Source organism: Paralichthys olivaceus, chromosome 15 (assembly GCF_024713975.1).
Source record: "Paralichthys olivaceus isolate ysfri-2021 chromosome 15, ASM2471397v2, whole genome shotgun sequence".
Classification (NCBI taxonomy): domain Eukaryota; kingdom Metazoa; phylum Chordata; class Actinopteri; order Pleuronectiformes; family Paralichthyidae; genus Paralichthys; species Paralichthys olivaceus.
This window is the reverse complement of record NC_091107.1, coordinates 17183487-17197730: the sequence shown is the minus strand read 5'-3', so window position 1 is coordinate 17197730 and position 14244 is coordinate 17183487. Positions and strand designations below refer to the sequence as shown.

Sequence of the window (14244 nt, the reverse complement as noted above, 5' to 3'; positions counted from 1 at the left end):
AAACAACATGAAAATACAGATGATAGAATAACTCCAGGCACAATTTGATGTCGCACAATGTGTGTCCTTGGTGCCTTTTTCAGATTGAAACACCAAGGTAGAGTTACCAGCCGAGTATCACTTACATGGATCAACTGAGGAGCTGCAGTCATGCTAAAAGGAACATATTGACAAACCGAAGGGCATTTATACAGTACAAACAGTGCTGCATGTACAGTCTGCTATTCAAGTCTCGCAGCACCTGGCTCCCTGTCCACCAGGCAACACTGGCCACGCCAATGTTTTCATCCTCACCGTCACATTAGAAGATACTGTCCTTATGTCATGACAGTGGTGACATGCCCTATGCTTAAGTTATTCCATTACACTTTTATTTCCTGTTTTATTTTAACATCACATTCCTTCGGTTACTTCCTGTTTTTGTCCAATTTTCCCTCTTTAGTGATGGCCTGCCCCACCCAGATGTGCTTCACCTCCCTTGTCAGTCCTTTGTTGCCTGAATTTTTAAATCAAGATCTGGCTGTCCGCAAATATTCCCATTGCATCACGGGATCACTTTTTATTTAGCAATAAGGGCCAGAACAGCATCTTTAGAAAACATGTACTTACAACAATATAATACAAATGCTTGTAAGGCACAGTGCTGCTTTCATTTAAAAAATATTTATTACATAGATGCAGTACAGTTGGATTAATGCATTTAACCATCAAAATGCAAATGGTCGTTCAGCCATTATTCACACAGCATTTAGAAAAGTTTGTTTCATACTTAAAATGTACAAGAGCCTGTTTAGTACCTGTTTAATTATAGTTGGCAGGATTGAAGAGTGTAAGCAACCTCCTCCTTAGGTTGCTCTGTAACTTTTTGCACTGGTGTGGATTAGTAAAACACAATGGGAGCCCTGAAGTTGAGATGCACTTCTGTCTTGGCCCAGTAGAGAGCAGTAGCTCTTCATAAAGTAACCGGAGTATTGGCATAAAAGTCACTTCATCATCTTTGATTAAGGCAAACACACTCACATGCTAAGGCCATTAAATGCAAATCACAAGTGGCTAAGGCTTCTTCTGCAATATGCTTTCATCAAGTGTCTGTAAGTAAGCAGCACATATATACAGATAAATTGCTACACTGGAAAGCTCTCTGTCAGATTCTCCATACATCTCATATATCAAGTTGGAGTTTCTGTACCAGGCCTAAATCTGAAGGTTCAGTGGTAGACCTGGAACTGGTTTGGGGTTTCCATTGGGCTCCTTCCTGTCAGAGTTGGAGCCATTGACCTTGGGGCTTCTCAGTGGAACAGGCCTTCTGTGGCGTCTCCTCTTCGGCTGACGAGAGCGAGCTGAGTTGGGTTGTGTTGGGTCCAGCAGAGGATCCAGATGAAGTTTAGCACTCTGAGTATCTGATGATTCATCAATGAAGGCAAGGTTCTCCCCAAAGTAGTCCAGAGGCTGAGACAGATGGGGCTCAGGAGGAGCCTCCTCCTTCTCAGTTTTTTCTTCAGGCACTCGCTCCGTCTGCGTGGCCTGAGAGTCTGTTTCTGATCCAGACCCTGATTCATTGGAATAAGAGGAGGAGGAGGAGTATGATCCAGAATCTGTCTGGTTCTCATGCTGCTTTTCTTTCCCCTCAGAGGGCCCTGTACCTGACGCACTCTGACCGTGGCTGCGAGAGCCATGGCGACGCTTTCTCCGGCGCCTCTTGAAGGGGTCGTCAATTTTTCCTGGGATGCGGAAATCCACCGACATATTCTGGATGTTCTGAGTCCAGTCGGTGGCGTGTGCTCGCAGTTCTTCCATCTGAGAGAGAGAAGGATCAAACCTGAGTTGAGCCAAATCTAATACACAGTTATTTATCTCTACTTCTCCCTTTTTTTCTTCTCTTTCTTCTTTCTTCTCTTTCTCTTTCTATCTTCTTGTTTCATTTTGGTTAATCAAGGTTAATATTTTTCATACAACCTTATTGTCTTATTTCAGATATATAATACTAACGAGTGTTATTATCATTATCATATTTTCCCCACTTTAAACTTTATTGGGTTTATGCATTTATTAAAAACAAAAAATATAACAAAAAGATAAGCTGTTTGATAGTTTGATTATTGTGTATTTTTCATTTGTTATTAATCTGAGATGTTGGGACTCAGGGTGGGATGGGAGGGGGTATTGGGATAAATAGTGGTTGTTATAAAGCTGAGTGATAGCTTCCTTTCTCTCTCCTTTGGAAAAATAACTACTGCTGAATCAGAGTCAATAAGAAAAAGAGTATAAAAAAGAGAGATGATGGAAATAAAGAAATGGAGAGAGAACATAATAAAACCAAATGGAAGAATGCAAGTATACCTCAGCTCTGGTCTTTTTAGAAAGCACCCGGAGCCAGTTACCAATCATTGTCAGGATAGACGCAAAGTAGGCGAGACCCAGCAAGATCCAGAACCACACCAGAGGCTTGTACCAGTGGTCGCTCCCTGCAATCCCAGAATCCCCTTTGACAAGACACAAGGACACAGTGGCAGTCGGTTAAGGCAGCACTACCATACATCCATCCATGTCCAAACATTCATGATGGGAGACACAATGCAGCAGATAAGATAAATCAATAGTTGCCCTTTTAAAAGAAAATCATCCTGAATAATTGATGAGAAAATTGTCTGTGCTAAGTGAACTTAATGCATCATAACTGACAGGCATACTGATAGATGACTAATTAAGTTATAACAGCAACTTATCTACCGATCAATAGATTCAACAAATAAGGAAAAAATATGTAAAAGCAAACGTAGAAGAACGGAAGCCACATTTTCACTCCAGCACAAACTGGGAGTAGTAAATTCTTATTGATTTGTACATTAAAGCATGTTGACTTACAACAAGATATCAGGGGTTATTAAAAGATCCTTTGACCTCTGCTGTGGTTAGAATAAGTTCAGCTGTGACATGACCTCAGGGCTAAAATAAACCCTGCTCTCTTCTCCACATGCTGACAGAGCTGGGTCGGATTTAATGATTTGGGAAGTTCAGGAAAACCCAGACACAAGAATCTCCCTCATGCCCCAATCTCACCCTTTCTCTATAATGAATTGAGTATTATTGGTGGAAGCTGTCGACTTAAGTAATGTAGCCTGTTTTTTCTATTATTTTCAACAAGATTGCTTGATAAACAAAATGCCTACTCACATACTCTACCATAACTGACAATAACTCCTCAATTCATTTACTTTCCATTATGTTACTGTTTCTTCTAATGAATGTTGTAAATATTGTTACTTTGCTGATGTTCTCAGTTACACGTGGCATCTGTTGCACTTCTGTCCGTCCTGGGAGAGGGATCCCTCACATGTGGCTCTCATAGGTTTTTTCCCCTGATAATAGGGTTTTTTTTGTGGTAGTTTTCCCTTACTCTTGTTGAGGGTTAAGGACAGAGGCTGTCACACCTTGTTAAGCCCAATGAGACAAATTGTGATTTGTGAATATGGTCTATACAAATAACATTTAATTGATTGATTGATTGATTTAAGAGAACTGTGGGCCTGGGTAGACTCTACTGAGTGCCATTTTAGTGATCTGTGGTATTTTAATGAGTGCAGGGAAGTTTTTTCAGTACCACAATGTTGCATCATGATTACAATGGCTCCCACCAAGGTTTTCGCAACTCATATGTTACTTTATCTAGTCCTTCTTGTATTGGTGCACAGTGGGACCCATTTACTGTGCCCATTAACAGTGAGTAAAAAGGGCTATGTTAGTTATTGGAGAGTGTATAAATATACAGTATATTAGAATTCAAATATATTGTAATTCATATGCCTTACATCTTAAAACCATGTTATAATCTGGCCATTGTGGAAGTTGCCATTTATTCCTAATGATAATGTATTCACCCCCTTCCTCCTCAGAGTGTGAGCACACTACTACAAGCTATGTTTAGGAACATGTGGTGGATCTATTGTTGTGTACCTGCAACATAGTCTCCAAAACCCACTGTTGTCAGGGTGATAACTACAAAATAGGCAGACTCCAAAAGACTCCAGCCCTCCACCCTTCGGAAAACCAAGATGGGTACTGCAACAAAGAGCACGCAACCCAGCAGGATGGACAGGACGGCTGAAATCACTCGCACAATAGTAGGACTCACACGCCATTTCTGTCCGCAGGGTGACACAACACAGTGGGATGAGAAAAATGAAGGGAAGAACAAGCAAAGAAGACATGTACAGCACTGTTTTGGGTCTGACCAGGAAGAGGGTCTCTATTTTGGCAACAGCTTTCCTCAGCCAAGTACCCAGATGGTCTCCGACGCCAGCGAGCAGGATACCAAACAGTGGGATTCCCACCAGGGCGTAGAAAATGCAGAACAGCTGCCCTCCGTATGTCTTTGGGGAGATGTTTCCGAAACCTGGCATGTAGGGTCAGAGATCAGAGACACAATTTGTACAGGATTCCAGTCAAAAATGCGTCATCAGAATAAAATGCGGTGGTCTTAATAGTTACACCCTTTAACCCATTAGCACCCACCGATGGTTGTGATGATTGTCCCTGAGAAAAAAAAAGCACTGGCCAGATCCCATTGGCTGACAAAGGAGGTGTTGCTGCTGGCATCCACACCTGCACCGATGGCCTCCACCACCTCCTGGGATGGGACATTGGAGAAGAGTTATTTTATGAAATTAATATAAATATTTAAAGGTCCAGTTTGTGAGATTTAGGTGAAAGGGATTGTTTGGCAGAACTTCTATAAAAAGTTTCACTAGTGCGTGTTTCATCTAAATTGTCGGGAAAGTAGTTTTTCTTACCCTAGAACAGGTCCTTTATATTTCAATACTTTATATTTACATCAGGAGCGGGTCCTCACTACGGAGGGTGCCATGTTTTTTACAGTAGCCTAGACTGGAAAAACTAAACACCTTTTGAGTTTTTATAACAACTGAAGGCTGCCACAGGTTCTCTGTCATGTTTTGAAAGGAGGTGTAAGGTGAGGGGTATTCAGCTGCAATGTGCAAGTTCACCTCTAGATGTCTCCAAATTCTACACACTGTACCTTTAATTAGACGGTAAAAAGGGCATAAAAAGGAGATCTCACACATGAATAAATGAACCCATCAGTTATTCTGCCTAGTTCAAGATCAATTAATTTAGTACTTTACAGCCAGCTGCAAATGATGTAGAAAATGCACTGTCATGATCAGCATCAGTCTGTCAGTGACAGACAGTGACAAGAGGCTGTATTACTGATGTATTACTGCGACCGGCTCCACTCTGCCCCAAGTGTATCGAACCTCTGCCAGCACAGATAATCTAATTACCTGATCTAATTATCTGCTTTGTGTCTGAGGGTACTTGAAGAGATTTGTTCATTCTGAAATTAAAAGCGAATATGAATAGGCTGTGACTGAACATTGACTCTGCAGATGTTAGTGACTACATATGCATTTTAGTAAATACAGTACATTTTACATTGTGGACTGGTTTTGTTGCCTGAACATTTTGGATTGTAATGGGTAATGAGATTTTCTTTTACTTAGCGTCCAAGAGTACATTTTGAAGTTAGTCATGTGCCTGTCAGCCTCTGTCTCTTTTCACCACAACAGTGAATTTGAATTTGTCTGACGATTTTCCAAACTTCACTGATATGGACTGTAGATGGGACTACAAGTCATAAGTGAGAGCAGAGAACTTCAGCTTTACGTGGCCCTCACGTGCCTGCCATCATAGGTAAACAACAGGGGCGAATTTAGGATTTTTCTAAATCAGGGGCCATAAAGGGGCCACAATTTACACAGTTTATATGTCCAACATCAAACGCATAATTCCTGATTCAGTTAGATGCATTTACTGTTAGCTCTATAGCTTTGTGCAAAGCCACCTATATATATATTTTTGAAAATTGTTGCTTGTTTAAAAAAGCTTTGAAAATAAGAAATCTTAATAAACTTTCGTGTGTATTGTAAGTATTATTAGTGAGTGACTACTTTTTTTGAAAGGCTACTGACCAGACAGGGATAATTCAAGGGCCTATCAGATTTCACTTGGGCCCCCCATTATAAACAAACAATTATAAGCTAATACTCAGCCTATACATACTAAATCATAAAATAGATTTTGAACCTGCAACCAACAATCTTTAATCTGTTTATTATTCTCTGCTAATGAATCAATTGTTTATTCATGAAATGTCATAAAACACAGAAAGAAGTCACATGTTCCTATAGTCTGAGGTGGAACTTTCAGATTGTTTGTTTTGATGCTTCAAAACTTAAAAGTCTTTGATTTACAGTGAAAACCACTGCAGAGGATGACTGTTATTTCTGCTTCATGAATAACTAAAACACATTCAATAACCTCAATCATTGACAATTATTTAAATTTTCAGTTGATTGAGCGATTAGTTGACTAAACTAAATTCTGTACTATGCATCAGTTTGTTATTATCAGACCATATATGGTCACAAAGGCCTCCTGAAAAACAGCTGTGCCACAAAGCCATACAGATAACCCACCACATTAATAGCTAGTGGTATAAAACAACTGTACAATTACGTTACAGTGCATCACATTGTTGAAGGACGGAACATGGAGTCTATCAAACCTGTTGAGGTTGAGACATCAGTCGATGCTGGTTGTGTGAAACCTGACCCGTCTGACTCTGTGACAGCTGCCGTGCTCACTTATGAATAAGATTACTCCTGTTTCTGTACAGGCTGTCATTAAGAGCTCATGTGTTTAAGATCTTAAAGTGCATTCATCCTAATGATTTCTACGTTTTAATGTTTTCTGACAGGAATTAAATGGGAATAAGTACCATTAGATCATTGAATGTTTATTAATGTGAATGTGTTTCTGTTATAATGATGTGAAAATTGAGAAAAGCCAACACATGCTTTTCTTTTCTTTGTCCTTTTTTAAATCACAATTAATGACTTGGGAGACAATTTCTTTATGGGGATACATTTAAAAATTCTTATTTTTATGTACAAATTGTGTAATGTGAAATATATAGTTATAAACTTGTCGTATTAATAAATTATGTAATATATGAAATATTTGAATAATTTGAGATGATTTAAACCTACTAAAATATTTATAAATGCTACTAAATGATTTCTATTTTCATATTTATGGACATTTTTATTTTATATGACATGTCTTTAAAAACATATTCCTCCCAATAAAGCTTGTCATGCACCTTTTCATATAGTTCTAACTTTTCATAATAAGGGCGTTGTCTCAAGCTATCAAGCTCAATAAATGCAACCAGATCAGCTCTTGTCAGCTGGAGCAACAACAATGTTATAGTCAATCTGCATCACACATCTTTATGAACTTAGTAGCCTAAGAACATGCAAGGGTGGGTTGAGCTTGATAACCCAGCAACAATTTGTTTGGATTTAGTTTGATTCTCTATAATGGTGTAAACCAAAAAATACACACAGTCACACAACTAGGTAGATAGATAGAAACAATGCTCTGTTGTGCATTAATGTCAGAATAATTGCAAATTGGAATGTGAACGCCACCTCAAGTTGGAAAAACAAGGACCTGGTCACAAATGCACGGATGTGAAGCGGATATTGCCAGACAAAGTTCACTCTGTGTGAAGCCACACTACGATTTGCTTCGCCACAGGATGCAAAGTTCTACCCAGCTCCTTGCTTGCACAGATTGGAGGTGCACCACAGAAACATTTGCATGTGAGACCGCGTACCACAACACAGCAAAAGTCATCAAAAAAGTCAGTACACAAGTTGCTGACATCATAATTTTACAGTTAAATCTAATTTCTCTTCTTTTAATTTTAGGTTTTCAAATGTAACTTTTGTCACAGGCTAACTATCCATTTCTTACAAGTGCCTAACACCATACTTTTTAGTCAATACAGACATTTTATTGTTGAAATGTATATGTTTTAAATTATTTATATTTCCATCACACCTGATCCTTTTTCTTTCCTCTTTACTATCATGCAAATATTGGAAAGAGGTGCAAAGGTGTTGGTCAAACGTGCAATTTTTTCCCACATTCCGACTTCAAAGCACATGAGCACATCAAAGTCGTAACAACTTTACAACTTTGGAACCTGAGCTTCCGAGGAGCATGCGAATGCACAGTTAGATTCAGTGTCTGCGCACTGCGTTTATTTAAAGCAACAGCTTCTAGTTGATTGATTTTTTTTATTGTCGTTTTAACAAACAGGTGCAAACAGGCTGGATCTGGTTGCAGTTGTTGAGTTTGTTAGCTTTAGAGGCAGGAGTTGCGATTGGCTGAAAAGCGAGAGGGTTGTAACCACACCACTGTCACCCTGTCAAATTACATCATGAAACTAAATGATGAAATGCATCATTTTATCTGTATAGTAAGGAAACTGTTCACATGTTTATGCCTTTGCTATACTCAGCCTTGAGTCACTCACTGTATGCAGATCACTTTCAGGCTCAAACTGTCATTTACAACGTGCATTCTGGAGCGAGGACAAACATCTCGGAATCACAGCACGGTTGCCAAGCTGGCTCATAACACACAAACTATTCAGCTGTCATGTCTCCATGACTTCAGAGGATTACATTGACTTAACCTAAATGGACTTCCTGGAGACTTACTCTAACCTTAACCTAAACCTAAACTTAACCTGACCTTTAAACACATATTCACCTTAAAATTTAATGATTTCCGTTATACTTGTTTTTGTAAAGAAAGACAAGATCCCCATAATGTGACATTCAGGTCCCCACAACATGAGAAATTCCTGGACCATGAACACACACACACACACACACACACACACACACACACATACACACACACTGGAGTTGACCCATCCTTACAAACTGCTCCGATTACACCTCTGCCCTGCCCTTACACAAATCTGAAGTCTACTTCAGGACCCACAAAAGAATTAACAATATGAGTTGTGATAAGTTGTGTTGTCATAGTCAAGTTCCATACAGTGAAAATACAATATGAATCAGAGCCAGTTGTCTGTCAGACACCCTGCCAAAATGTATTTTTAGCCTCTAGAGGTTATCAGTGTCTAAGCTACAGATCCTCTTTGGTGTTTGTTTACGTATAAATAACAACAGGCCGTAACTTAGTACACAGTCACACTTTCTGATGCACAAACGGTAGGTTCAGTAGCCTGGACCCTTTCGGAAAACTTTTATAAAAGAGAAAAATATTATGAACAAATAAAAAGTTTGTCAAAATTAGCAGCAGCACCAGGAATTTAATCATTGTTAGTTTAGTCTTTTAAGCTTTAGTGACAAAAGTATGAAAGCTTTGACTGTTTTAGCTTGTTTTAGCTTGACTTCAACACAAAAAGGGATACATTACCGCATAGTTGTAGATCCCATCCTGTGGTTAGACTGATTAACAAAGGTCATTAAAGAAACTCTCCTTCCCTTTAACTTTGAGAGGCTTGTTAAAATTCTTTAAATTGGCACAATCTGGGAAGGAAAATAATTGTTTCGTTGAACTATTCATTATTCATATCAAGGCCAAAATCTGAAATGAGGCCTTGCAGCAGATATTGCTTCACTTCAGGGCTCCCAAGACCAAAAAGGTTGGAAACCACTGCTTCAAATAAGTCAAATCTGATGGTAAAGGGAATTCAGGCCCATTTCAAGACTATCTACCACAATGCCTCCTCATTTGAAATCGCAAAACTGGAAGGAGCTTTACCTCTATAAGGGCCTGTAGGTTGTTTTCACCGACACATGTGAAGTTCAACAGGAAGTCCTTCCGCGTGCTCTGCAGCATCATGTGCTTGTTCTCCTCCCGCGGGGCCTCCAGGGCGCGGAACACCACAGCACCCAGCACCAAGTACAGAAGCACCCCCGTTAAGATGACGAGCAGGGTGGAGCACCGCATGGCTGCACCTCCGCCCAGTCCGAACGTAGACTGCTGCTTCTCTCTGCCAGCCTCAGCGTGGCCTGGATCCCAGCTGCTGCAGCTGAAACATCATCATCATCCACACAAACACAAGTAGTTTCACGCTGACCACATGGGTCTGACAGCAGCACGGGGCCACACACATGTCTGCAGCAGGAGCCGCCCCATTAGCTGCACACGAGGCATTAAATGGACTCAGGCCTCACCACACTGCTGACACAGTAAATGCAACATCCCTGATAAAAACCTGTCATCTGACCCACGTAACACTTTACCCAGAAGAGCAATAAAACAACTGATACATGTTACAAATACACAAACAGATGCACACATTACACTGACCTGTCAATCCGCCTCAGATGCCCACGCCTGCGTCTTTTCCAGTCCTTCTTCACACCAGGCCTGAGGATGGAGTCCCTGGACCCGTAACCACCCGGGAGCCCGTCCACCTCACACTCTGACGGAGGGGACACTAGACAGGAGCAGACATATGTGAATTCACTCAGCATTTATGTCAGTGATTTTGAATGGTTGATTCAATATAAAGTATTTTTTAGCGTTGATAACAACTCTTTACACTACAGTGTTTGCCATACACACACACACACACATTCATGTAGTGCCTCTATGTGCAGCATAGATCACACATCACATCCGTCAGAGGTTCAGTGTCTTTCCCAAGGATATCTAGGCACAGTGTGCAGGATCAAACCGCCGGCCCTCTGATTAGTGGATGACCCGCTCTACCTCTTAAGCCACAGGACAACAATAAGTAACAAGATGTTCACTTTCTCACAAACACATCAGCAGTGAGTGGAGAGGATGATCCTCAATGACAAGGCAACAATCAACAACAAGGTGAGAGATGTGGATACTGTTGTGGAACAAAAACCACCTGTTGACTTTCCTTATTGCTACACCTTCTCTGTTTCCATCTTCTACTTATATGCACCATGGAGGTTTGTGACGAGAGGCGACAAATGACCATCTATGTCCTGTAGTTGATGCTGATCAGAAGAAATATGGCAAAATAATCCAAATAAGAGTGAAAGCTAGAAACTTGAAACCAGCCTTAGAGCGATGATTGGTCAGTCAGCTCAACCCAGGAGGATCAAACTGAAACTCGAGCTATAAGGCTGTCCACACTGGTGTTAAAGCAGTGGCGCCAAGAATCTGATCAGATGTCAGATGCTCCCTTTATCCAGTAAAAACTTGGGAAATTATTAAAAAAAGGGACGGATCACTGGACTGCAGGCCAGAAAAAAACTACAACCCATCTTCTTAAGTTCTTTCCTCAGCAGATCAGCTGGTTCTGATCCAAACTTAGGGTAATAAACATGGTGACAGCAAATGTACACTTGCTCTCCAAACAGTTTTACAGCTGCTGGAAACAAAGGGACGGTCTACTTAGTAAATTGGACACATCAAAGCTCCACAGTTTGCAGAATATGGACTCATGCTGACATTACAGTAGCTGTACTGTATAGTAGTGGCACAAGCAATAAGAAAAGAGACAAACGTCCGTGTGTGATCATCACATTTAACCTGCAATTCATTAATTAAAAATTGTTTTACACCACAGCTCTTATTCCAATATTTTGTAACAGTAACACAGCAACAGAGAACATCAAACATGCAAACCCACCTATATCAGCAGTAAACCCACCTCAGACAGACCTAACACACAGATAATGCACCACTTGACAAAAAGGAAATCACACTACGCCTTCCACAACAGGGCTGCTGCAGCTGAGCCGTGCCCATAGATCCCATTTTATTACCATTTGGATTCCCTCCATAAGACGTATGGCACCGACCACAGCACCTGACAGTCCAGTGTCCAGTGTGTGTGCCTCACCTCAAAACGCAAGATCAAGAGAATCCAGAGCTCTGGTCGCCTCATGCAGAGTTCAGGCAGCCGTGTCCAGGGAGCGTGTGTGAGCAAGAGTATATGAGAGTGTGTGTGTGTGTGTGTCTGAGTGTGTGTGTGAGGCTGTTGCTGAGCGCACAAGAGAGAAAAAGATACTCAATCAAACGGACTTTATGGAGAGTGAGAGAGGGAATTGGAGAGAGGGAGCAGCACAGATAAAGAAGAGGTGGAAATGAAAGCTATAGACTCCAGTTTGTTTTGTATATATTTTACACCCTCTCAGAAAAGCTGCAGTGATTTTTTCTTTCTCTCTTTGGCAAAAACATAATGGAGCTAATACTGTGCTTCAGTGTGTAATGGCAATGTCCACTGTGAAATAATTGTGTATATATTGATTATCTCAGTGGGATCAATGTTGAAGATTGATTGAGGTCTGATTGTTGTCACACTGCTGACTCTGCAGGGGGAAGCCGGCTCAGCCTCGCTTCACCTCACTCTCAATATCCCATCTACCTCACAGGCTGCCTGACAGAACTGCTGCTGCTCTATTTCTCTGTGTGTGTGTGTGTGTGTGTGTGTGTGATCCAGGAAACTCAAGTGAACTCTCAGAAGTTCTTATAAAACATCATAAGTACCGACCAGGTGAGGACATTTTCTGCTTCACATTTCATGATTCCTGGCTGCAAAGTATAATGGTGTTATGTTGATGACATCACTCCATAGTAACATGGTTATCTGCAGGTTACAGCATATAACAGTAGACACCATGACATCATACAGCAGAATTGAATAGCGAAAACAAATAATTCTGTTTTGTATCTTGAGTCTCTGTTTAAAAAGCATCTGTTAATGTAATATAAGTTTGTCCTGAATGCTGTTTCTGCTTACAGGCATTTTATCTTTACCTCCACCAGGGAGGTTACGTTTTCACCCCTATCCGTTGGTTGGTTGGTTTGTCTGTTTGTCAACAATGGCACTTGGAAAAACACAAGATGAATATATATATATTTACCTGATCAGTTTACTTAATCACAAAATAAATTAATAACATAAAATAAACCATCTTTTGTATGTAAGCCGTTTGTGTCAGTCAGTAAAACCAGTTGTTGCCTCCTGACAAAATCAGTGTTGTTGCTTCTGACCTTAGCTGAGTTGGGATAATGGTGATCAATTAATCAACAAATCAATAATCAATCAAATAAAATGAATCCCACATATCTCTGCAGTACATTTAACTGAGAGTAAACTCATAACTAAGTGCTCATGATTTTGATTGATGGTTGCTTAAGTATATCATAATTATTATTTATTTCTTTAATGGTGACCTAATGGTTGGAATCGTACCACCTCCAATAGCAAGTACGCTTCTCATCTCTAAACAATAACTCAGCTCATCCTACACTCAGCCTGATATTATAACCTGGCACAGTTTCATCCACTGTCTCATCCTCTGAGGACCAAGCACCGGACCTGGGGCGACAGAGCCAATGTTCAAATCACAAATCAAAACTCCCCTTTTCAGAGCTGCCTTTAATGTGTGATGCATGTTGTGTGTTCTGTTTTTAGTGTGTAGCTTTTTATGTTAATGTTAACGTTTGTAAAGTGTCTTTGAGTACTTGTATTATTATTACATGTATTATTCTCATTATTATTATTTTTGCCACGTTCCTCCTGGAGGCTCTGCTGGTTCTGGCTCTGCTGAAGTCCCTGGCATCCACTGGCAGAGGATGATTTCACTGACGGAGGTGTGCAGCTGTTCTGCTGTGTCACTGGTGAACATATGTAGCTGCGGGGTGTTCCATGGATACAGGGAAATATTCTCTCTGACTTTTGTTGTACTGTAAATGCATGTAAATATATAACTTTAACCGCAATCACATGTAATCAACCCTTTGTTTGGTCTAAAGTAGGGTCTTTTCATTTGTTTTACAAATTACAGATATATTTTAATGTAGACTAAAAAATGTGATTGATTGTATGGACCGAAGTTAGTTTTTGTGGAAAAAAAACTTTTTTTCAGTTGGACTTTAAATATTTATGAAAAAATAATATATACTGTCGCTGATAAACTTAATATTTATCCATTCATCTCTATCATACCGATGATACTGAGCTGAAGCTGACATTGGGTGAGAGGCGGGGTTCACCCTGGACAGGTCGCCAATGTATTGCACGACTATATATAAATATATATATAAACATTCACACTCACATACACACCTATGAGCAATCTACCTAACCTGCATGTCTTTTTGTGGACAGAAGCAGGGTTTGATATATAATTATAACATATTAGCATTTTGAAATCCATTTGTTCGCTGATCTTCCTGTTCAGATGATATTTATTTATCTCACACTGATTCATTGACTGAATTGAAACTAAATGGAAAACGTTTGTATAGAAAAAGGAGATTGAAAAAATGTCCAGCTTTCTTCTCCTGATTAAAGATGTTGGGTTTTTTTGGTTCTAAAAAAGGATGACAGTCGGATGATCA

The 14244-nt window shown here is 40.1% G+C and overlaps 1 protein-coding gene across 2 annotated transcripts; it reads right to left on the bottom strand.

Moving 5' to 3' along the window:
* Positions 1-1052: 1052 nt before the first annotated feature.
* LOC109628470 (potassium channel subfamily K member 4) lies at positions 1053-11883 on the bottom strand. Of its 2 annotated transcripts, none has more exons than XM_069510182.1 (8): positions 11738-11883; positions 10222-10351; positions 9670-9940; positions 4513-4627; positions 4233-4393; positions 3955-4141; positions 2341-2483; positions 1053-1797 (listed from the first exon to the last, which is right to left on the bottom strand). In XM_069510182.1, exons 3-8 carry the CDS (start codon positions 9856-9858, stop codon positions 1195-1197), a joined length of 1398 nt encoding a protein of 465 aa, XP_069366283.1. In that variant the 5' UTR covers positions 9859-9940; positions 10222-10351; positions 11738-11883; the 3' UTR covers positions 1053-1194. The 2 variants fall into 2 exon arrangements, with proteins under 2 accessions (XP_069366283.1, XP_019941131.2); XM_020085572.2 differs by having other exon boundaries at positions 11661-11792.
* Positions 11884-14244: the final 2361 nt, after the last annotated feature.